We start from the raw sequence: 26114 nt of genomic DNA, 5'->3' as shown, positions 1-26114 counted from the left end.
CAGAGAGAATTCATCAGTCTCAGAGCAGAAAAGATGACCTAGCAGAAAAAAATCTTTCCTATGGTCCTGCAGGCGGCTAAAACGAGTGGTTAGATGGCCAAAACTCTGATCTTAGGAGAGACACGTGCCCCACTTCAGACAAGAAGAGGGAAGCTGTGTTGTGAGCTGCAGCTTGCACTGTGCATTAGGTCAGCGGTGGGGAGTAAATTCCAGAATACATTAGAACACTGAGGACATGCACATTTCAGGAAATATATACCATTAATCTTGAGACAAGGAAACAAAACAACTTCAAGGACCTCTCCCTTCAAAAATGGAAATATCAGAACATGCCCAACCTCTGTTGCTGATGATCACAAAAATGCCCACATAAGAAAAGCTTTCGAAATGAATGTTTTCAGCAGGTTTTACTCTTGTGTGGCATAAAGGACTATCTCTTGCTGATAGGATTTCCTGCCTATAGACAGGAAAACATGGTTTAAAACTAAGCTGACCAACCCTAATGCTGGTTAGAGTCTGCCTTTAATTGTTAGAGATAGCATATTAAAAGCGAAAGGTAAAACACAGGTTTTTTATAATATGAGTAGCCAAATGTTTTTCATGCTGTAATCAAAGAAAATGCTCTTAGGTTTATCCTATACCATCATTTGTACAATAAAATTCAAAAGAAGTATCTTAATGTGAAAAGCAATGCATACTCCTTCTTTCTAAACCAATCAGAACATTATCAAGAGTAATGAATGCTATATAAGTCTATTTTATTTAAGGAAGTAATACTAAATCCCTTTAAAAGTATTGGGTTGGCCAAAAGGTTGGTTTGGGTTTTCTGTAAGATGGTACGAAAAACCCGAACGAACTTTTTGGCCAAACCAATATTTCACTTTTGGTTTCTGATTCTTTGCATGCATAAATTTGGGAAATACATTTTTTAGGCGGCTAAAGTTTAAGTGTGAAATAATTACAAAATGTGGACCAGGGTGTCCGGGTACCTAGTGTTCCCTCTCTCTGTCTGACCTAGCAAATTACATCTTTCAAATCTCAGCTTACATAGACTTCTTTTGGAAAGTCTGCATAACCCTACTCTTCTTCCCAGGCAGCACGGAGTGACCCTCCTCAACATTTCTGTCCCACAGTGTGCAGACTACTACTACAGCGTTTATCACCACATGGAAACTATTCATGTCTCTGTCCCTCCTATTAGAATGGCAGCTGCCTGAAATGTGTCACATTTTTGTACCCCTCCTTAGCCAATGTTCTGGTACATAGTAATGCCTCAATAAACAGCTCATGAATGAATAAATATCTGTATTTTAAATACCCTTAATATTTAATTACCCTAGCATCTGAAAATTGCTTGCAAATGGTTCATTAAATATATATACATTATATAAATAAATCTATTTCTCTCTCTATATATATAAATATACATATATATGTATAGGGCAAAATATTAACAACCAACAAAGATTTGTTGGACTAGCCATTATTTCTATATGCTTGAAATTGAAAATTTTCAAGTACAAAGTTAGGAGAAAAAAAAAAGGACACTGGTATCCCTTTATAATTGCAAATATAATTATAATGAACAGTTTTATATTCCCAAAGCACATTCACTGCCCATTAAGTCTTTTAAAGATCCCTGTGAGTGAAGAGGGGAGGGGGGTGCTAAGTAATTCCTCAGGTTTTAAGGGCAGCCAGCACTTGGTTAAGATCTTTGAATTCTAAGTCCTTTTTACTACACCAATCTGCCTTATTAGATGGGTGTTCAATAAATACTTTGTCTTCTCCCCCAAAATGATATGTTCAAGTCCTAACTCCTAATACCTCTGAATGTGACTTTACTTAAAAATAGGGTCTTTGCAGATGTAATCAAGTTAAGATGAGGTCATACTGAAGAATGGGCCCTCAATCCAATGCCTGGTACTTTTACAAGAGAATACAGGAGGTTTGGATACAGAAACACAGAGGAGACAAAGGGAAGAAGGCCAACGTGCTGGAGTGATGCAGCTACAAGCCAAGCAGCTATAAGCCAAGGAATGCCAAGGACTGCCAGTAACCACCAGAAGCCAGGGGAGAACCACAGAAGAGGTTCTCCTTCAGATCTTCCAGAAGTAACTAACCCTGTCATCACCTTGATTTTGGACTTCTAGGCTCCAGAACTGAGAGAGAACATATCTCTGTTGTTTTAAGCTACCCAGTTTGTTGTAATTTGTTACAGCAGCCCTAAGAAACTAATACAGTAGTTATCATTTGACCTGAAGCATATACAACTTTTACGCAACAATATGTGTGACAGCAGGGTTTAAGTTACTCGTTTTACATGACATGTCCTCTCAGACCTTACATAGGGGGACAGGAAAAACAATTTAAAAGAAATTTTTACCACTTTTAGAGTTTTCCTGATAGTTACTATTGTTGCCTCTGTATATTTTAAAATATGAATACATTTACAAAAAATTATTAGTGAGATTATTAAAATACTTACTTGTTCATGCCCTCCCAAATACGGGTCGTCTTCTGCCATTCTGGAGCTGTACATCAAAAGAATACAAAACCGAACTGTAAAACTGGAAGGAACCTTAAAAATTCCGCTATGCAGGAGTAAACTGTATTATTCCAGTAAGACCAAATGTAACCGTTTTTTAAAGCCCTTAGGAGGAGGATATGGTGTAGTTCCTCTTTGGAATCTAAATCTAACAGTAGAAATATTGCATAATCAAGGAATTACCACTTACATATAACCCACAACACTTATGTCAACCTCACAGTAGTGTCCTGGAGTTTGGTACAACTAGTCTTCATCCTCTGTATAAAAATCATGCCACTAGATTCCTTAGAGGCCATTTCTTTTTGTCACCATCGAGACTTCAAAGATTCACTTAGCTCTTTGTGTAGGTTATTTTCCAACCCTTCATGAATTCTGTGATAGTCCTAGAACTATCTCCCCACTTTCTACATGCCACTTGAGTTGAGAAGCTCAGAGGGGGTCATGTTGCTGTGAGAGGGCCTGATCAGTGCTTTGCATAGCACACGGTGGGACGGCTGCAGTGTGCCGTGCTCTGTCCCCTAGAGCACTCCGCTGCTGCAGGCCACTTCCTCTGTCAGAGTGGTCCAGAAACACTGTAACATTAAACATGCAAGCAAACGGCACAAAAATAAGAGCCCTTACTATCAAGCCTACAGTCTCAGATTTACTCAACCCCAGCCAGATATTAAAACATCACAGGCCCTAGCAATCTTCTGTTACCCAGAGGCCTTGACAAAAATTAAGAGACACATGACCAGATAAAAATAGTATCTAAAATCACATACCATTTTGGATTTACTTAAGAAATATCCTTATCATTATTTTAAATATGTATAGGACAATTTTAGTTAAATTTACTTAGATCAAAGTTTAGACATATTGCCTGAAAAATTGGAAGATAAAGAAAAAAAACAGAGCTGAAAAGATCTGAAGCCAATTTTTCTCTCTTTCTTTTTTTCTCATGAAGTCTATAAAGCATTCAACGGCACTTGAGACTGGGCCTGTCCCAAAGTGTTAGCTGCCCACCAAAATCTGTTCTCTCCTTTTCCACAGTAATAGAGTTGTAGCTGGAAACACACTCAGCCAGAGTATACCCCACCTACACTCTTGTGGAGTTAGGGATGGTCATTTGAAGAAATGCTTGCCAGTGGAATGTCAGAACTATTTATTGTGTGCCATTTCCAGGTCTGGGCTTAAGGCCCTTGACATCCTTCCTCCGTGTTTTTGTTTCTTCTCTGTCCCACTGGATTAAAACCTAGGCATGGAGAAGACCTGGCACTTACATGATGATGAATGGCAGCTAAGACGGATGGTGATGTGAGAAAGAAATCAACGACTGTGTTCTTTAACCAGGTGCATTGTTGGGTCTCTTTGTTAAAACAGTTTAGCCCTCACTCTAATGAATATATCATTTAACATTCCAAAGTCCTCCAAAGAGGATTCCAGTTTCCAATGAAATCCTCTCCCGCTAGTGCCCTCTGTGACTGGGGAGGAGGGAAAGAGCATCGGAGGGTTCCTAGTGGAACGCAGAGTAGTGCTGAATTTCAACAAAAGGGAAAAGAGCGGCTCTGAGTTCTACAGAACAAGAACGCCATGCAGATTTGCAAGAAAATATTCGTCTAAGACAAGAAACTATTGATTGAAGATTTACAAACAGCTGTAGTTAAGACAAACAGCTAAAAATAAAAGGAAAACAGACCTTTTAGTGAAGAAGAATTAAATCATTAGAAATTCAAGAGTTCTTCCACTGCTGGGCGTGTGACTTTGGATATATAACTAACCCACTGTGGCCTCTGTTTCCTCATCTGCAAATCAGAGACCTTGATAGGGGCTGGACCTTTGAAAGGAATAGAATTTTGTTGTGCTCGGAATATGTTAGCTAATAAATACTTATTCAAAGAAAAAAATCTCCTAAATCATAACTCTTTTTGTAAACTTGGATTTTTATACGGACTTAAGTATATATCCATATTAAAGAATCATTAGCATAATTTTCACTTATATGAAGGATACCAGTAAATAGTGTTACACTGAAATACAGTGTTAACACCAGTTACAACATTCCATGTGAAAAGTTCTTATTCTTAGAACAATACAGAAGCCCAAGCTTCCAAGAAAAATATTAAGACCATTTTTTTTTTTTTTTTGCCTTTAATGTGGGTTGATCATTTGAATCCTCTCAATCTTAGCCCACAGTCTTTAAAGGCAAAGGGAGACTGCTGATTTGTTAAACTGACAGAACCTGTTCAGAACCTCTATTACACTGATTTTATGTATATATTTAAACCTGGGGATGGTTTCCTGACCTTTGATTTAATGTAAGGTGGCCCTGACCCTAATCTACTAACTAAATCTACTTTATTAGAACTGATGCAGGGTTATTATCATGATCACCACTGTACAGCGAATCTCAATGAAGATCTCTAAATCATAAGCACAGGACAAAACACCAAATTAAATACAGTCCTCCCTCCAATATCCTCCCCATGATTTATGCACGAATGAGCGCCAAAAGATCACAGTTTTAAAAGCCTGACAGCAGCCCAAGAGATACTGGGTGACGGTTAAAATCTGAACTTCTACAGCTTTTGTAAGACAGAGAGTTCACTGTGAAGAGCTGAGGTAACAGTACGCTGACAGTGATGTCAATGTTAATTCATGATTTAAAAATAAAACGTCAAACGAAACCAAGAATTACTTGGAAAGGATGAATCACAGTAATATTTGCATTAATTGTAAGAGCAGGTTTTATTTCAAAATTTTGAAATACCAACTAAGCCTTTGGAACTGAAGGATTAGGAAAGACCAGGGAAAGCCTCTACTGCCCCCTTGCTCCCCCAGCCCTTCCCCTCACTTTCCCTTTGCACACAGTTCTGTGCTTTTGAGGAAGGACCTTGAAACAGAAAGGGAGACACTGGGTTTACGGGTGAGAAGATGGGCCTAAGCTCTGCATCTCTCTCCCCCAACAGTGAGGCTTCCAGAAAAATTTTCACACCATTGAAAGGGAAACAGAAAATACAGCTAGCTAGCAATAACTAAGATATCTCCCTGAGTGAATTGTTTGTATTTCTCACATGAAAGGCATAATGTTGTAACTGGCTAAGTTCTGAATATATAATGAGTTCTGCATGAAACGCCTAATGGATTATTTTCCACACGTCTGTGACAATTCCACCACTGACATCAAAGGCCAGCATAAGTAGTTCTTGGTGAGGGCAGCAAAAGCAAGGCCACAGGGTTGGATGATTAAGGGTAGAATTGGTGGCACTCCCCTCCTTGTAACTGGGGAAATTTTCTAGGATCAGAAATATTCACACTTTTTGACCAGGGCCCACTGTAAGAAAATATATTCTATTAGATTTCATTAAAAAAAACCACCACCATTAAAATCCATTAAAATGATTTCATGAGCCACTAATGGGTCATGATCTGCAGTTTGAAAAACAGAATTTTAGGTGCCATCTAGAGGATAGAGCTGGGAATCAGAGAGATAAAGTGTCTCCATTTTCAAGTTTATTTTCAGCCACAACAGACATCACTTAGGTCTAATTTTAGTACCTCATCTTGGATGAAATTACAAGAAAAAGAGTGATTTTTTTACCATCTCTCTGTTGGATAATAAATTAATAAAGAGAAAGAATATACTGGAGTTTCTTTCCACGGAGGAATTTTTTGGAGGAAACATGCTGTAAGGTTTATGCACTACATATGTGAAACATTATATGTGTACTACATATAATATGAAACATTCAAATAAAGAGTGTCTATTGACTCTGCAATTCCACTTCCAGGAATTTGTACTAAAGAATTACATGAGCAAGTGTGCAAAAAAATAAGTACAAGAATATTCACTGCAGCAAAAAACTGGAAAGAGTCTAAAAGTCCTTTGATAGGAGACTGTTTAATTATAATTATGCTACATTCATACAGTTATATGTTATGTAACTGCTAAAAATAGTAATTCACATCCATATATAGTAACATGGGGACTTTTACTCCCTAAGTTATAATTTCTATGTTTTAATTTTCTAACTTAATTATGTAATTGGAAATATATTTTTAATAGAAAAAAAGAGAAAATCAAACCCTGTCCTGAATTTAAAGTTTAACTCTGACATCTTTAATGATTAATGATATACAGTGAAGAAAACAAAGTATGAATGAATCAAAAACCTCTAAGCACTACTGGAATCCTCTTCGTAATAAATAGAAAAAAATTTAACTTTAAAGTGGCTATTTATTTACATCTTTCTGATGATATGTTGACTTAGTGATGATGAAAGAAAAGTTAATGGTGAGTTTAGTTACTTTTCTCAGAATAGCTGATTTTTTAAAGTTTTTGAAAAAGAACGAATATTTGTGTCCTACCATGTTTAGATTTGTATAAACTCATTTTCTATGTTTTTCCACTCCTCCATCCATTTTCAGCTCCCTATTTTTTGAGTTGGGTACAGTATGGCCAATTAACATGTAGAATAGCTACCTAGTAAGTACAAATGCGTTGTGCTTGGAGCTGGTGTAAGATAAGGTCCCTGTTTACAATGGAATACCAATCTAACAACATTCAACTATTACGGCATGCAAAGCTTACTAGCACAGTTAGTGATACATAGCAAATGTTAGCCATTTTATTAGGTAGCACAGTAAATATTATGTTTATAATACATGACGGGAATAATAGGCAGTAAAAGTTTAGGCACTCTGAGAAGAATCAAGTATTTTTCTTTCTTTCCCATCCTACACATTTACTGATACACTGCCACATTCCCTCCCTATCCTAATCCTTATCACTGCTGAATAAAATGTTTGCATTTTGCCTCCAGGGACATTTGGCAATGTCTGGAGACATTTTCATCTGTCACAACTGGCAGGTGGTCCTACTGGCATCTAGTGTGTAGAGATCAGAAATGCTGCTAAACATCCTATAACGCACAGGATGGCCCCTCACAATAAAGAAATATCCGACCCCAAATGTCAATAGTGCCAAGGATGAGAAACCTGGATGCATGCCATCGCGTCATGATAGTATGCTGGTTCACTTGGATAAAGAACTAAACTTTACTACCTCCCATGAGTAAGAATTAGAGATAGTGCTTCATATTATTTCAGTTAATTCTCACAATAATCCTGAGAACACTGAGGCTTAGAGAGAAGAAGCCATTCGCTCAGGTTGACAGAGTAATGCTGGCTACTCTGACTCCAGTGACTATGATTCGAATATCACTTGTCTAAGGGGCAGAATTGATTTTCCTTCTGGACCCACAACTTTATTTTAATACAGCATCTTTGCTCTAGGTCTCCTGAACGTTCAGGCGGGAGGTAGTCTACCCATAGCACAGCCTGAAAAGCAGAACATCACTGTGACAATACACAAAACTTAAGGGAGTTCTTCCTGAGACAATCAAATGTGAAGTTAAAAATACGAAACAACGTCAATGCAAGTGGTAGTTGCTTTTTGTTTTGTTTTGTTTTAAATGTCTCCATTGATCAAGTTCAAAGGACAGAAAGAGAATAAAGAGATTCTCTCTAAAAGCTGCCCATAGAAAACACCACACTCACTAATGGTATGACAAAAGTACGTAGTACATATTTAAAATTAAGGTATATTGAAATGGTCCTTGAATGCTTTCATTAACTTAGTCATTCATTAAAAAAATATTGTAACTACTGTGTGTCAGTTACCAAAGATACCAAAGTACACAAGAGTGAAGCACTACCTGTACTCACAGAGCTAACAGTTGTGGTAGACTGAAAGCAATGGCCAAAAATTCTTCGCAACTCCACCTGACAAGAGGAAAAATCTATTTCTCCATCCCTTGAATCTCGGCAGGGCTGTAACTTACTCTGACCAACAGAGTTGAGATAGAAGGGTGAGTTTTAAATGCAGGCTTCAAGAGGCCTTGCAATGACCAACCATTCTGTTCTCTTGGAACACAGCTGCCATGTGAATAAGCCTGGGCCAGCCCACTGGAGGATGAGAGGCCACATGGAGCAGTGAGGGGAAGTCCTAGCTGAGGGTCCCCTGGACCACACAGCACCAGCTGAGCAGCCAAAAGACTTCAGAGATCCCCAGAGCCAGGTGAGACCAGATGACCTAGATAGCCTCCCGAACTGGGAGAAATAACAAATGTTTGTTTCTTAGTTAGCTCTGTGGTGATTTTTTATGTAGCAAAAGCTAGTTAACTAATGCAACAGTTTAGTAAGTAGGAAGACAGGCAAAAACAGTGCAACACCGTAAGTATCATGGGAAATGGCAGGTATGTGGGGCATGGGTTAGATATCCTGGTGATTCAAAAACTACATTTTCTTTGTTAGGGTCCTATTTAGAACACCCTTTGTACTCATTTTTACTTTATTGGCCTATTCAGTTTCCAACTGAACAAAAGAAACAAGGACAAGAGGCAAAAACCACCATGGTATAAACAGAAATAAAATTAGTACTGTTAAAACCATCAAAATATAAATATTAATAAATTGCTGCTAGCTTTAAGCAGTGATACCATTATAAAACAATAATGTTTTTAATCCTTTCAACTCCCTACTATCTAACACCAAATTCATCATTCCTATGGCAATGGGCCCCATTCCGACTTTCCAGGTTTTGCCAATATATCATTCTCTCATGTACTCAGAGCCAAAAATTCAGTCAACTTTTTCTCCTTTTCCCTCTGCTTATTTCACACCCATCCAGTCAATAATCAATTTCTGCTGATTTTTTCTTTGTATTATTTCTTGTATCTTCCCCTCCTTTGCACTTTCCTTTCACTGTTACACCCTAGTTAAACATTCATTGCCTTACCTCTGAATAACAATAATAGCCTCCATACGGTTCTCCTTTACTGTGGTATTTCTTCTTCCTTAAGCCTCTTTCACATTATTGCCACATTACTTACAAGACAAAGTCGAAAGCCCTCACCCATTCACCATATTATACTATAAGCATCACCTTAATGGGCTCTTAATGCTTAACAGGTGATGCTTATCATATAATATGTTGAGTGGTTGAGGGCTTTCCACTATGTCCTAATACTACGTCCTAACCAAAACCTTCTACAACAGGCAGACTGATCATTCAAAAACGCTTTGCTCATTTGCATCTTGTATATTTGTTCACAGTATGCCCTGCATCCTAAAATGCCGTCTTTCCTACTTAAATATTACCCAGTCCTCAAGCTTCTACTGAAATCCAACATTTGCCAAGAAACCCTATATTTCCTCTGTAACCTACAGCTTTATAGTCCACGTAAGGGTTATAATACTTCTGTGTATTGATGACTGCACACTCAACAACATACTGTTCTACTGCTATTTAACTTTATATATTTATCATCTTTTTAACTGGATATAGATGCCTAAAAATAGAGTTTTACTTCTTTGAATCGCCAAATTAGTAAATAAGTACTTTAAAAAAATTACCTTTGCATTAATGGTAAGAAACAGTGCAATTCCAGATTTGTCCAAATGTGGACTTTTGGTTTCAGTCATGACAGTAACAATTATTGAACTTGCCCCATTGCCGTACTCAAATGTAAAGCTATACAAAACACTTGAAGCAATAATTTAAGACCCTGGACAAGAGACAGTATAAAGCTGTATACCGTAAGAGAATGGAAATACTTAAGGTGTGTTCCAAATTCACTTTTTGACTGAGGGCACGTTCCAAACTATGACACAAGGGCGCAGAGCCCAAATAGAGAGCAGCAATCTCACAGGGGAGAGAATCAGAAAGGAGAGATACACAGAGAAAGAGGCTCGTAAATCTCCATAGGGGTCACTTCTGGGCATTGGCCAAATATGAAACTGTGCTAGTGCAGGACAAGATTCTGCAAAGCCTGCTAGAAAATAGCTGCTGGGGATCCAAATCCAGGGACAAGGGGGAACAATGATAAGCTGAATTGAGATTCCAGAAGTTCCTGGAACTTCTGAGAGACACTGAAGTTCTAATCATCTAGGGTGAAGAGACATCACTTAACAATCCTAACATTCAGTTGTGACCTCAGAAGACCATACAATGGGAGTAAAGGATATACCCTAGAATAAGGGCTACTCTAAACTCTTCTTAATAAAACCAGGTGATCCACCAATAAATTTATTGCCCGTTACAACAAAACTCAACAGTCTTTAACAGAAAACAAAGGTCCATACTCTCTACAATGGGGTATTCACAATGTACAACAAAAAGTGACAAAACATGCAAAGAAGTAAGAAAATATGACTCAAAAGAAAAAATATGACACAAATGATGAAATTAGCAGCCAATGCCTTTAAAACTGCCAATAGTAATATGTTCAAGAATGTAAAAGGAATATGGATATAATGGATAAACAGACAGAAGATCTCAGCAGAGAAATGAAAACTATTAAAAAAGAAAAATAACCAATGGAAAATTCTAGACTAAAATGAAATTTCACTAGGTGTACTTATTAACATATTGAGCAATGTAGAAGAAAGGATCAATAAACTTGAATAATGGCCAATAAAAACTATTCAAGTGAAGCACAGAGAAAAAAGGCAGAAAGAAATTAAGACACTTTCAGTGACTTATGAGACAACATGAAGTGGTCTGACATATGTATAATTTAGAATCCCAGAAAGAGAGAGAAGAGAGAAAAAATATTTGAAGAAATAATGGTGGAGAATTTTCCAAACTTGATTTAAAAAAAAAAAAAAAAATCAGCCAATGACCCAAGAATCTCAAAGAACCCCATGTTGGATAAACACAAATAAAACCACAGTTAGTCATATTACAGCCATACTGTGAAAAACTAATGATAAGAAAAAAAAAAAAAAATCCTAAAAGCATCCAGGGACAAGGGGAAACAATGACAAGTATGATGGCTGACTTCTCATCAGAAACAATGATGAAAGTGCTGAAAGGAAAAAACTGAATCAGTGAACAATTCTATATTCAGCAAAAATATCCTTTAAAAATAAAAAGCGAAATTGACATTTTTCAAATAGACAAGAGCTGAGAGAACGTGTAGTCAGCAGGTCTGCTAAAAGATATGTTAAAGAAAGTTCTCCATGCTGAAGGGAAATGGTACTAGATAGAAACTTGGACCTACGTGAAAGAATAAGAAACACCAGAGGTGATGAATATGTGGGTAACTATAAGACTTTTTTCTTGTTTGTTATTCAAGAGAAACATTACAATAAATTTTGGGGTTTATAACCTATGCAGAAGTAAACTGTATAACAATAACAACACAGAGGAAGGGAAGAGGACAAATGGAAGTAAAACACTATCAAGTTCTTACATTATATATGACATGTTACGGTATTAATTCATGGTAGACTCAAGGATGCCTATTATAATCCCTAAAGCAACCACTTAAAAAAATAGCCGATGAAGGACATAAAGTGGAATTTAAAAAGTAAACTTGGCTTATTCAAAAGATGGCAGGAAAGGAGGAAAAAATGAATAAAGAACAGAGGGCACAAATGGATAACAATTACCAAGATAGTAGGCTTAAACCCAACCATATCAATAATTACATTAAATAGACTAAAGTCACCCATAAAAAAGTAGAGATGGTCAGACTGGACACAAAAGCAAGACTCAGGTATATGCTTTTCATAAGAATTACACTTCAATATTAAAGACTGAGATAGTCTGAAAGTATAAAGATGGAAAGTTATACCAGTTACACCATGGAAATACTAAATATAAGAAAGCAGGCTATACTAAAATATCATATACAGTAGACTTCAAGAGAAGAACGATTACCAGGGACAAAGAGGAACATTTCGTAAGAATGAAGGGTCAAATCATCATGGAGAAATAATGATCATAATGTGTAGGTACATATTAACAGAGCTTCAAGATGCATGAAGTAAAAAGTGGCAGAACTAAAGGAAGTAGAAATATCCACAATTATAGTTAAGATTTTTAACACTCTTCTCTCCATAATTGATAAAAGCAAATCAAGAGAACATCAGTAATTTTCATAGAAAATTATGAACAATACCATCAACCAAATTAACCTAAGTGCATATACAGAACATTCCACCAATGACTGCAGACTACACATTCTTTTCAAATGCACATGGAACATTCACCAAGATAGACTATATGTTGGACCACAAAACAAGTCTCAATAAATTTCAAAGAAGTGAAAACATATAAAATGTATTATCCAAACACAATGAAATTAAAAACCAAGACTAGAAAGATACCTAGAAAATCCTCAAACATATATGATTAAGTCAGGTATTAAACTGGGTGTGTGCCTCTTAGAATCAATAAACGTAGTAAATATAACTTCATTACCCTGTATGAAAGAAGCATCTAAATTCTTGCTGTATCTTGTCCATTGTAACCATGGGGGACAAGGATTTTTTAAGAGAAGTGATTAGAATGCATTCTAATGCTTTCTATAAGAAACAAATCTTTGCCTATGGTGTCTTCTTAATCACAGATGATGGAAATTTATAGGATCAAAAAATGTTTTGGACATTTTCTAATCACATTATAATTGTCATGTACATCAAATGGCAGATTCCATTCTAAGTAACATTTCTTTTTTTTCTTTTTAATATTTCCCCATCTATTTGCTTTTTTTTAAATTAATTAATTTATTTTTATTTATTTTTGGCTGTGTTGGGTCTTCGTTTCTGTGCGAGGGCTTTCTCTAGTTGCGGCAAGCGGGGGCCACTCTTCATCGCGGTGCACGGGCCTCTCACTATCGTGGCCTCTCTTGTTGCGGAGCACAGGCTCCAGACGCGCAGGCTCAGTAGTTGTGGCTCACAGGCCTAGTTGCTCCGCGGCATGTGGGATCTTCCCAGACCAGGGCTCGAACCCGTGTCCCTTGCATTAGCAGGCAGATTCTCAACCACTGTGACACCAGGGAGGCCCAGTAACATTTCTTTTTGTTTACACTATAGTAGGATAATATCTGGTGAATATAAATTTGTATAGCTAGAGAAGTTCTCTAAAGATTTATAGTAAATTAGCTAAACCCTTACATGTTAGAACTGATGTCACTTGTGGGAGATTGCTGCCTTCCATTTCCATATAAAAACCAATTCAATACACCTACTCAAAGTTTGAGGTCTTTCACTAAGGTGGCTTTTAAAAGGGATTTGACTTACTGGACCTTGTTCTGAACTTTTTGCTTCCACATTTCTACTTCCACAGATTTCTTCCTCCCTAAAACTAGAGTACGATGGTGGGGGAGGATGTATGAATAGTCACAGCACAGAGGCTTTTTAGGGCAGTTAAATATATACTCTTGTATGATAACCATAACGATGGATACATGTAATTATACATTTGTCTAAACCCACAGAATGCACACCACCAAGAATGAACTGCAGTGTAAACTCTGGATTTTGGGTGATTATGATGTGTCAATGTCGGTTCATCCACTGCAACAAACACACTGTTGTGGTCGGGGAACACTGATAACGGGGGAGACTATGCATGTGTGGGGCAGGGAGTATACGGTAAATCTCTGTACTTTCCCCTCAATTTTGCTGTGAACCTTAAACTGCTCTAAAACAATAAAGTCATAATATAAAAATAGAGTATGACCAAATTTTAATTTCATGTCTGACCTTTGTCTTGAGGACCAATTTGGAGTATCTGTATTTTCAGATTGAGGAGGAGGAGACCTCGTGGATTATGAATTAGAGATTAATATTCCTTTTTTTTTTTTTGGCCGTGCTGCATGGCACGCAGGATCTTAGTTCCCCCACCAGGGATTGAACCCGTGCCCCTTGCAATGGAAGCGTGGAGCCCTAACTACTGGACAGCCAGGGATTTCCCAAGAGATTAATATTCTTTTGATCAAACATAGAGAAACTGATCACATTCTCTTAAATTTGAATATGATGACTTTAGTATGGATTTTCATTTTTATTAATTCTACAATATCAATAAAAATATATCCTTTATGTCTTAAGAGAAAAAGATTCATCATGTGGACCAGCAATACTTGGTTCTATGTATGTGGTGACAACTGGCCTGGAGGGAGAAAATGGTTTCCTTGAAGAAAGAATCACAACCACCTTCCGATTACACACACACATAAATAATAATCTGCAAGCATCAAAATTAGGCCTTATACAGAGAACCGTTCAGTCCTTAATCTAGATATGAAGGCCTTTTCACAATGACCACGCCTATAGGTAAACCCTTCAATATACGCAGATGTCAATGTATTGGGTTGGCCAAAAAGTGCCTTCGGTTTTTAAGTAAAAACAAAAGACACATTTTTCATTTGCACCAAGAACTTTACCGAGCAATGTATTCACCCTTCTGTTCCACTATCTTCTGCCATTTTTCAGGCAGCTTCTTAATTCCATCTTCCCAAAACTTTTTCTCTTTTTGAGCAAAGAACTGTTCCAGTGCCTTTTACAGTCTTCCAGGGAATTGAAATTTTTTCCATTAAGAGAATTTTGTAAAGACCGAAATAAATGGAAATCCGAAGGTGTAATGTCTGGTGAATACAACGGATGAATCAGAACTTCCCAGCCAAGCTGTAACAGTTTTTGCCTGGTCATCAAAGAAACATGCGGTCTTGCGTTATCCTGATGGAAGATTATGTGTTTTCTGTTGACTAATTCCAGATGCTTTTTGTCAAGTGCTGCTTTCAGTTGGTCTAATTGGGTGCAGTACTTGTTGGAATTAATCGTTTGGTTTTCCAGAAGGAGCTCATAATAGAGGACTCCCTTCCAATCCCACCATATACACAACATCACCTTCTCTGGATGAAGACCTGCCTTTGGTGTGGATGGTGGTGGTTCATTTCGCTTGCCCCACGATCTCTTCTGTTCCACATTGTTGTACAGTATCCACTTTTCATCACCCGTCACAATTTGTTTTAAAAATGGAACATTTTCATTACATTTAAGAAGAGAATCGCATGCGGAAATATGGTCAAGAAGGTTTTTTTCCGCTTAACTTACGTGGAACCCAAACATCAAAGTGATTATTAACATAACCAAGATGGTGCAAATGATTTTCAACACTTGATTTGGATATTTTGAGTATGTCGGCTATCTTCCGCGTGGTATAACGTTGATTGTTCTCAATTAATGTCTCGATTTGATCGCTATCAACTTCAACTGGTCTACCCGACCACAGAGCATTGTCCAGCAAGAAATCTCCAGCACGAAACTTCGCAAACCACTTTTGACATGTTCGATCAGTCACAGCACCTTGTCCATATACTGCACAAATCTTTTTTTTGTTTCAATTGCCTTTTTACCTTTCTTGAAATAATAAAGCATAATAGGCCGAAAATGTTCCTTTTTTCTTTCCATCTTCAATATTAAAAGGGCTACACAAAAATTCACCAATTTTGGGCTTCCCTGGAGGCGCAGTGGTTAAGAATCCGCCTGCCAATGCAGGGGACACGGGTTCGATCCCTGGTCCAGGAAGGTCCCACATGCCACGGAGCAACTAAGCCTGTGCGCCACAACTGCTGAGCCTGTGTTCTAGAGCCTGTGCTCCACAACAAGGGAAGCCACCACAATGAGAAGACCGCGCACAGCAACGAAGACCCAATGCAGCCAAAAATAAATAAATAAATTTATATTAAAAAAAAATTCACCAATTTTGATGTCTTTTTTTACATGCACGCTGATATGACAGCTGTCACATACAATCTAACAAAACTGTTTCAAATGAAGCTAAAGACAACTAAGTGCTACTAGAGCCATCTTACAGAAAAAAACGAATGAAACTTCTGGCCAACCCAAAATAAAGTGAGCAGGAAAAAAGGTGAACCACCCTCTCTTCTATGTCTGATAAGGTCTGATGCGAATACTTCTTTCTCCCATGTCTCTTTGTCACTGATCTTAACCGCTCGGCAATAAACAAAATATCTACTCAAACTCATAAATGACAAATTAATGTAAAAATTTGATTTTTAAAATATTTTCACTTACATATTTTGTTCGGTGAGGAAAATCTGAAATAAGCTGCCCTTAGGGCTTTTAACAATAGGAGAGTTAATTCCTACTTGTGTAAAGCTCATTATTAGCACCTTGAAGTAATGAATTCATTCAGTCAACTCTTGATTGTTATGCGGACGAATATGAGTCACAGAATCAACATTTACGTAATCCAAAAGTCATTAGTGAAACCTTTTAAATGAGACTGAAGTGTAGGAATCTTGACTAAGAAGGGGCAGAAAGGGGGCTTTTGGTGTGCTGGTTACATACTATTTAATGTTAAGTGTGTTCACTTTGAGATAATTCATTAAAGCTGTAATCTTAACGATTTGTGTCCTTTTTTGGTTATGTGATTCTTCAATTTTAAAAAGGCTAATATAAAAAGAAAAAATCTTAAACTGAAAACACTAAATGATCTAATAAGCTCCATGAAATTCTGGATTTCTGTCTTGTTCAGCACTGTATTCCCAGTGCCTAGAACCTGGCACACAGGAAGGACTCAACATATATTCAAATAAATTAACGGTTAAAAAAAAAAATCCTACTATGCAAAAGTAGAAGAGCTTATATAAAGAGCAAAGTTTCCCCACACCACCTCCCAACTCCAATCCTGCTTTTCCGAGTGATCAACTTTTTAACACTCTTAACTTTCTCTTTTTGGTTTTCCTGGGGGTTCTTTTCATATCCCTAAATACTATGTTTATATCTTTTTTTCTTAATTGATCAATTTTAGACATTGTGTTCTTGCTAAGACAGATGAGGATTCAGGTCATACCACTACCACTTCCCTATCTTCTTCCTCCAAATATAGTTATAATTAGTGAGACCTTGAAGCAATTTACAATCAAAATACTGAATTTTATATTCAATTTCTATATCATGTGTGCCTTAAATTGCTTTGGAGATATGAACATGAGTTCATAGTAGAGAATAATTAATAATGAAAACATGCAACCCCAGAAACACCTGGATGTCAGAAAGAAGTTAGACTGGGACTATAAATGATATATAAATGATAACTCATAATTCAAAAATGGACAGTTCCTCATATTATCATATTGATAATCAAGAACTGTCTTTGTACTTTCTTACACGAATTTTCCTTAAGTTGACCTATCTGAATATGGCAAGACAATCTGAAGTCTTCCAAATAACACTATTATATCAAAGAAACAAATAATTTTAGAGGGAGAAGCTCATTTAGTCTGTCTCATTTTTTTTTTTAAGAGAGAACATGAGACCCAGAGAAGTTAATTAACTTGCCCAGAGTCACACAACTTAATCAAGAGCAGTCTATCAATATTTTGTCGAGTTATTTACTTATTCATTTGGCAAACTTACTGGGTGCTGTGCTGATAAAAAGTAAGATAAAATCCCTTCCCTCAAGGTATTTTCTGTCTAGAAAGCATAAGAAGTCAAGAGCCCATGAACTGGGAGCACATAAATCTTTATGGGGAGGTCAGGAGAATGGGTAGAGGAGGGACAGAGACATGGCGATGTGCACACCATGCCTGAAGGTTGAGTAGTCAGCACAACGGCTAGGAAGGAGAGCGCACTCCTCACACAGCGAATGCAGATGCAGAGGCATTCAAAGTGAGAAAAGATGGCAGATAGGAACTGAAAATTGATATGGATGACTTGAGAAATAGGGGATGGGTGAGGAGCAAGGGTGGGAGGTGAGGTGTGCAGGAATCAGCTTGCAAAGACAATGGAGACATTTCAGAAATATAAAGATCGTGATATGATCAGATCTGCACTTTAGAAAGCTGACTTTTATGCTGGAATGAAGGATGGAACAGAAGCAGGAGATTATGCATCAGGAGCGAATGAAAAAAATGAAAGCTAGAAATTCAATGAGGAAGGGATGAATTCTGGAGATGAGAGGAGGCTGAATTGATAGAATTTGGTGATGGATTGGAGGAGATAAGTGAGTATGCATGAAGAATGGGTTTCTAGATTTCTGACATGGGAAACCTACTGAATGGACCACAGTGGGCTAACAACTGTATCCCCTAAATGTGCTGGGAGGAGCAATTTGGTGGGTGGGAATGATGATAAATTTGATATTGGCATACTGACGGGGATATCCATGTAATGATACTTAAGTGCCTCAGCAATAAAATTACTGTTTTCTGTGGCTTGCCTTGAATGAATGGACTCCTTCAGTTTAACACATATTTAGTACATACAGCAAAACTGCCCCCCCCTCCCCAGTCACCCACCTATTTTAACTTGGACTAATTCCTATTTGGCTATTATGTTAGACTTTTCAAGAGAAACAGGATACTTTCCCTGTCCATCATAAAAAAGCACTTCAAACTAAATGACTGATAAGGCAATGTTTTAAAATAGGAAGTATTAAAATCTTCCAAGGTGTGCTTGTTAAATTTAGTTAAATGTCTAAAACAGGAAACTGGGTAAACACATGGAGAAACCATAAAGACATTATATCCAATAAATGCTATGATATAGCAAGAGAGCAAGGAAGTGCATTTAACTGTTATCAGATACCATGCTTTTGATTTTATAATTTCCCAAGTGTATTGAGGTCTGCTTAACACAACTGACTTAAGAATGTGGGGGAAATGACTATTGATTTCAATTAATCAAAAGTAGGATAAGCCACAGTGAAATGTCTACAAAACAGTTCTATTCAAGGACAACCTCTCACTCCTTTCATTATGACCCTCCTCTTCTCATCCATGATATACAGAATTTATCCTTTTCTCTGGAATTCTGATTCACTTTCTAGATTATTTTTCTTTTCCACATTTAAGTCAAAAATAAAGTTCAAGATCTGATTTTATAGAGGACTCTCCCCTAAAACTTTATCTATGCTTTCATTATCCTTTGTTTTGGCCAAAGTTTTCAACATTAAATTTAACTTTTATTTTTTACCTTCATGTTTCTTCCTTTCTACTTTAAATGTCCTCTATATGAACAGAGGGAATTCATACTCCTTCCATCCTTCCACATTGTCTTTAACTTTATAAATCATACAGGTGCTTATATTATTCAGAGAGCATTATAGTAGGTGCTGTAAATTTTTAGGGATTCTTTTCCTCTGACCTCACAACCACACCTAGGCCCCATTTAAAAGAAAAATACACTTTATATATAAATCAAGTCTTAATGATCAAACACCAATAAATGGTTATATCTTAAAAAACAAACCTATATCTAAGTTAAGAACTGGTAGATAAAGAAGTTCTTCAAACATCAATAAAACATAAGTCAGGGATTCATGTTAAAACGCTAAAAAAAAAAATAGTCATTCTCTCCATTCCTAAAATTCTTGTCGTGGAAGGCATATTTTCTAAGACAATTAAGCAATTTACTTTCATTATTTAAATGAATTGTAGGCTTGAACCCAGAACCGATGAATAGGTAGATTGATTAGGGAATTTGTCATCACTTTTAATTTTTCTTTTTTCAAGCTTAATATTATTAGAATTGATTTCTGGAGATAAAAATGAAGGATACGTATGCCCTGACACTGAAATATACTGTGATATATTTAGTAAAACGACACAATAATAATGAATAATAAAAATGATAAATAATTTTGTAAAATAACTGCTATTTTGACAAACAAAATTCATTATAGCAATCAAGTTATTTAATGTTAATTAAGCTCTCTCCATAGAGGTGTGCTTAACTTTATGTAGCTTTTGTATTTTTTTAGTTCAAGTTAGCAAAAAAAGAAAATCTCATGTACAAATGCTGGTGAGCCTCATATATCAAAAGGCTTAAATCTAAGAAAAATCCAAAGCTTTATTTTCCAGTATGAAATGTTTGAATGGTCCATACATTTTTTGACTCACACAGTGACGACTGGGGCAACATTAGAGCTCTGTGTTTTTGTTTATGCCCAGAAGCTGTAGACGGAGCTGATTATGTAATGGAACACAGCAAAATTTATCGTTCTCTCCAAATCTTCTCACAGGGAAGCTATACGCAGAGTACTTGGATTATTTTATCATTCTAACTAACAAACACTGCTGCTATTCACTTTTCAGGGTACTTTTCAACAATGACAGCTTTACAATGTACCTGTTATATAAGTAAACATTTATTTTCTTCCTCAGTTTGTTGGCAACAACAAAAATGATTATACATATATGTATTTGTAAACAACTTTTAAAATTAATTTTTAAAACTTGAATGTGTGTTTGTTAAGTGATTTGAAGAGAGGTCAGGGTCAGAATCATAATTAATTTAGTCCAAAGCTGAGTGGACTGAAGTTAGGAGTTTTCAGTAAAATGGTTCTGACCCTCCCTGAGGGTATGACACCAGGCCTGGGAGTGTTGGCATTGTACCCTTTTCTAGTGTGGATGGTATATTTCATTTCATAAATTGTGTCCACAGAGAATAAATGGTTAGATTCAGAGTTCCAAGGAAAATTTTCTGAAAAATGCTACAAGTAAGAAATAACGAACAAAACCCTCCTGTGATGAGGCCCCAGGTTTTATAGTGTTGCAAAATCATTAAAGTATGAAAGTGGAAAGTATAGTAAACCTTGTGGATGCCTGCTGGTTCCTGAGGTTTTCCAGATATAACCTTTTCCCCCCAGTTTTTTATAGGTCATAAGTATTTTATTCCGGATGTCGTAAAATATTTTGTTTTTACTTTTTGATTGATTAATTTAGATAGGCTTTAACAATCTTTGGATTACAAAGCAGTGCTTGCAGCATCAGTCAGCCTCCATCAGTCAGAATTTTTTTCACAGCTTAAAGAAATCATCTATAGATTAAATTCATTAATATCTGTCAAAAGTATGGGTCAGAATAAAAGCTGGTTATAAGATTTTTGGCCTAATGGTGAAATGTAAATGAACAGTAATAAGCTAATTTGTAATAGGGAATTAAGCCATCCGTTTCATTATTCTAATTTCAAAAACAGGCAACAAATTAAAGCAGATGAAACTTGTACTACTGATAATTAAATCTATTACTGCAAAAATATAAAAGAATAACAATGAATTGATTTCTTTTTAAATTTTAAAATACGATGATAAAATTTTTAAATACAATGATATTTTTAAGATTAATATTGTAAATTTAACAAATATTTTCATCCATGATCTACACTCTTGAAGAGTCTATACTCTTTAACAAATCACACTTTATATCACTTTTGTGTAAAACTGTTAGGGTTTAAATATTTTTATAGTGAAGCAATGAGATTTCACTTCACAACTTATTTTCTAAACTATTAGCTGATATTCAAGGGTAGGTCTACCAGCCTCACCTGAAAATATGAAAGCATATTAATTTGCACCCAGGAACCCTCTCTAAAACAACAGAGACCAAAGGTATGAAACAAAGTCATCATTGAGAAAAGAATGCTACTTTTCTTCATCTAACAGTGAAGCGCTGGATACTCATTAATGAAATATTGCAAAGATAAGTGTCTTGGTAATATTACCCTAACTATTAACTCTACCAGATTATCTGGTTGCAAATATTAATCTTTTTTGATTAAAAAAAAAAAATGTTCAAGGAGCCAAACTGACTTGCTAAACTATGTCACAAGTCCCAACTTTCCTCTCTGAAGATGAATGAATGCCTCCATCTTTAAAACCCTTAAGTCTCCTAAGCAGTGACAGGGTCAACTCAAAGGGGTATGTATGCTTCTGATGATTTACCTGCTCACCTCCAAGAACACTGTAGGAGAACTCAGTATTTATGGGAGATACAAGAGAGCAAATGAGAAGTCATTCTCAGAAAGCAGGGTCAATTGCTTCAGTATGGTTTGCTGGTCACCAAGAAGCAGTTGTCAATTAACTCTGATCAGACATAAATGTAGATGTAGGAGCAGCACATTTAAAAGTGTTCCCCAGCACAAAAATTCTGTTCCTTCTCCTCCTTCTCTTCTTAAAACATAAAACAATCATGCCACCTTGTATGATTCACATTATAAACAGAAAACCAATCAGCCAAACGAAACAACCTTCCTACTAAAAGTAAGGGAAATTAATGAGAAATTTTGCATAGCCATTGATTCTTATATATCCACTCCTGTTGATGTGATTGCTGTTCAATCTGTAGACTAGAAGAGCATAACCTGAATATCTATTCTTATTGCTTAAACTACTCTGCATTTCCAGATACATTTTCTGCTGGAGTCATTTCTATGCTCAGAACAGCACTTCTAATAGGTTCTGAAAAAGAAAAAGATATTTTGACTACTTTATCAGAAATCTATATAGAAACTCAGATATCATTTTTTAAATTTATTGTTTTAAAATGTCAACTACTGTTCTTACTTCTCCCAAGTTCAAACTAATTGAAGGTTATGAAGTAACCACTTCCCCCAGAAGCCAGAACTTTCACCTCTTCTGAACAGGGGAATACCTCTCATAAATTAGGTAAAAAATAAGGGCTTGCTGATTGAATGATAGTCCAAGATTCCTGTGGCTGCTAATTCCTTACAAAGACCTTCCATCTACCACAGTGAGCAATCCCTGAAAGTCCAGGTAGTAACTTACTTCATCAGTTATCTGGGAGTCTGAAAGCAGTGGTAAACACAGCCTGCATAAATATTAGTTTCTCAACTAGAGTCAATTTGTTCCAAGGAACATGACAAGAGAAATGTGAGGACGGTGATCACTAAATCTAAAATTCTGTCTATTTCAGACTAATTGAGCTTTTACCAAGTGCAACTCAGTCATTACAGATGATCTTGTTTAAAAGGTAGAAGTAAGAAGGAAGTGCAAAGATCAAAGGAGTGCTTACAAAGGGGAACAACTATTTTTGTACCTATACTCCAGTATTTACTAATGGGGTTTGAAAAACGGGCGTTTATTCAGCCCACGTGAATGCCAACTGCAGAACACAAGATAAAATTGAAAGTTCAAAACAAACAGATTTTCAAATCACCACCAATCCCTAATTGGATTATATAGAACTTTCTTTAAAAAGTCTTTCAAACAAGGTTAGAAGTGGTTTTCTATTCACGGCAAGCAGTATTTCAGTCCAGTAGGCTGTGGCCCAGGAAGACATTTTATCTAAATAAGCTCCAGAGGACTTTGAGGAGTTGCAGGTATCAATGTGGATGAGTAAGTTCAGGAGATCTCATATTTCCATTTATCATATATGTTCTTCTCACTTTAGCAATTTAATTACATGATAAATCAATCTCTTTTTATTTCCTGTCTTCTCAAGTTCAGAAGCTCAAAAAAATACTCTGCTTTAAGTTATTTACATAACTTCTTTAGTGCATCAAACAGTAAAAGGATTCATCTCTAGAAAGCACAATATTAAAATCAGGAAAACAGCATGCTTCAGCTGAGGGCTTTATTTTAATCAAATTCCCACTTAAAGTTTTAGCAACAGGAATGCAATTTAAACTACTCAGGAATATTCAATTGAGGCATTCTGTTAGAAAAATAAGCACTGAACATCTTGATCCTAAGCTTTAGTGTTTACCAAAGATCACCAGTCTGCAGAACAACATTTCTATGCCACAGCCATTAAATGTTTTAGTAATACCACAGTCATTTTCTCAGATTATGGGCTTTATAACAAAATCTTTAAGTTAAATATAGTTATTTAGTTACCTGCAATGCTGAAAAACCCTACTTAGCAAAGTCCATGAAAACCTCTTAAATCTTGATAATCAAAGCCAAGCAGCCAACCAATCTTCGTACAAATTTCCTAATTTACTACGGTAAATTAATGAGAAATTTTATGTAGCCATTGATTCTTACATACCACTCCTGATAATGTGATTCCTGTTCAACCTACACACCAGAAGAGCATAATCTGAATATTTACTCTATTGGTTAAACTACCCTGCATTTCCAGATACACTTTCTACTGCAGTCATCTCTCTGCTCAGAACAGCACGTCTACCAACAAGTTCTGAAGAAGCAAAAGATGATATTTTGACTACTTTATCAAAAATGTACATGGAAGCTCAGATATTTTTTAAATTTATTATTTTAAAATGTCACGATAAGCTTTGTTTACATCATTTTTGTTTTAGAGGTCATGCACAACACATGGTACCGTTGTCCAAGTGTTTTACATAAGCAGGGTGTCTAAAAAGTGTTCTAAGTGGGTAATTTCGCTCTCAAATGCCCGGCCCTGTAGGATCAGCACCAGGCCCTCCTTATCTTTTGAAAACTAAGGTACAGGTCCTATGGTAGGTGAGCATATCCTGTCCTGGTTGGTTGGAGAGAGAGAGAGAGAGTGTGTGTGTGTGTGTGTGTGTGTGTGCGCGTTGGGGTGTGTGTGTGTGTGTGTGTGTGTGTGAAGTGGGGGGCTTCTTTTGGAGGTAGGAGACCGGGAATAAGGCTGTCCGGTTCAATCTTGGGGAGCTGGGGAGGGCTTTCCCAGCCCAGAGGACTGACATGCACTTCTGCTTTCATTTCGTGGAACGCCCTTAGGTGAAATCTGCTTCTGCACTGCACCAACCACCTTCCCCTCACTCCTCCGCGCCCAAGCGCCCCTCAGCCCTCAAGCCCCGACCCCCCGGCAGGGGGAGGGGAGGTGGGGATAAAAAAAGTTTGCGCGAGTTCCCCTCCGCTCCGCGTTCCCGCCCGGCGGAGGGACTGGGGAGAAAGAACGGCCCGGGCGAGCAGCCGCGGCCCTCCGGCCGACCGGCCCGTGCTTAGTCCGGAGGTGCCTTTCCCCCCTCGCTCAGAGCCCATGCGTCCCTCCACTACTGTCAACCTCCTCCTCCGGTCCAGCCGAGCGGTTAGCGCAGGAATGAGGAAGTCCGAGCGGGGCCGGACGGGGTGCGGGGCGGGTGGGTGGCGGGAGTCGGGCCGCACGTCGCCGGCGCGGCCCCCGCTTGCCCGAGTCTGGCTTACCCTGCTGGCGGGTCCGCGCTCGGCCTCCCTGCGCCTGTGGCTCCCGCTCCGGGGCGGCGCGGGCCTGGGGTCCGGGGAAGGAAGAGGCGGCGGCCGGCCGGAGCCGGAGCGGGTCGGCTCGGGTCCGGGCGGGCGCGCGGTCTCGCCGGGCCAGTCAGCGCCGCGCCATGGCCGCAGCGCGGGCGGAGGGAACGCCGGGCGCGCGGCTGCGGGACCGCGGCGTCGCCGCCTTCCCGGCCGCGGCGGCTCCGGCCTGGGCTGCCCCGGGCTCTCGAGTGAGGCTGGCGGCGGGACGCTGGCCGAGGGCAGCGGCGAGAGGCCCGACCGACGGGAAGGGCAGGGGAAGCTGTCGGCGCGTCGCCGGGCCGCTCCGGTGGCGAAACCTCCTCTTCCTGCCCCAGCTCGCTGGTGCACTTCTCTCTCTTTCTCTCTCGCTCACTCTCTCACTTCCTGGCTGGAAATTCCCACTGACGTCGAGAGAGAAGACAGACAGACGGACACACGCGCGCACGCAGCGGGGGCGGGAGGTGGGGTCGCCGCCGGGGGTGGGGGAAGCCCGCACTCCTGCGGGGGGGGGCCTTGCGCCCCCGGCCCGGCCTCGCCCGCCCGCTCCGCACACGCCCCTCGGAGCCGCTGCGGGGCGCAGGCGAGGGGCGCGCGTTCGGCGCCCTGGACGCCGGCGTCCCCCCGCCGCCGCTCCGGGAGCCCCGAGGGCAGCGGCGGACGGGGACGCCCCCTGGAAGCGCCCGCGGGGCCGACTCTTGCTGGGAAGCGGGCGGCGCGGAGGCGTCGGCCGTGCGGCTGGGAGAGTCAGCCAGTCCAGAGCCCCGAAGGACAGGCCCAGGCATCCAGAGGGGCTGACGGCTCGGC

At 38.5% G+C, this 26114-nt stretch overlaps 1 protein-coding gene across 5 annotated transcripts in view; it reads right to left on the bottom strand.

Annotated features, from left to right (window-relative positions):
* NFKB1 (nuclear factor kappa B subunit 1) overlaps positions 1-26114 on the bottom strand; it is a 125005-nt gene extending 98891 nt beyond the window's left edge. For 2 of the 5 annotated variants that reach the window (XM_082390974.1, XM_082390975.1), the window contains exons 1-2: positions 25245-26105; positions 2486-2531 (exon numbers count right to left, since the gene is read on the bottom strand). In XM_082390974.1, coding sequence (XP_082247100.1) covers positions 2486-2524 — 39 coding nt within the window. In that variant the 5' untranslated portion in view covers positions 2525-2531; positions 25245-26105. Of the gene's footprint in view, positions 1-2485; positions 2532-25244 lie in introns of all 5 variants that reach the window. The other 3 variants (XM_082390976.1, XM_082390977.1, XM_082390978.1) reach the window with 3 other exon arrangements.

The sequence above is a fragment of the Balaenoptera borealis genome (assembly GCF_965194805.1).
Source record: "Balaenoptera borealis genome assembly, chromosome: 4".
Classification (NCBI taxonomy): domain Eukaryota; kingdom Metazoa; phylum Chordata; class Mammalia; order Artiodactyla; family Balaenopteridae; genus Balaenoptera; species Balaenoptera borealis.
Note: the sequence above shows the minus strand (reverse complement) of the source record. Positions and strands in the feature narration are given on the sequence as shown.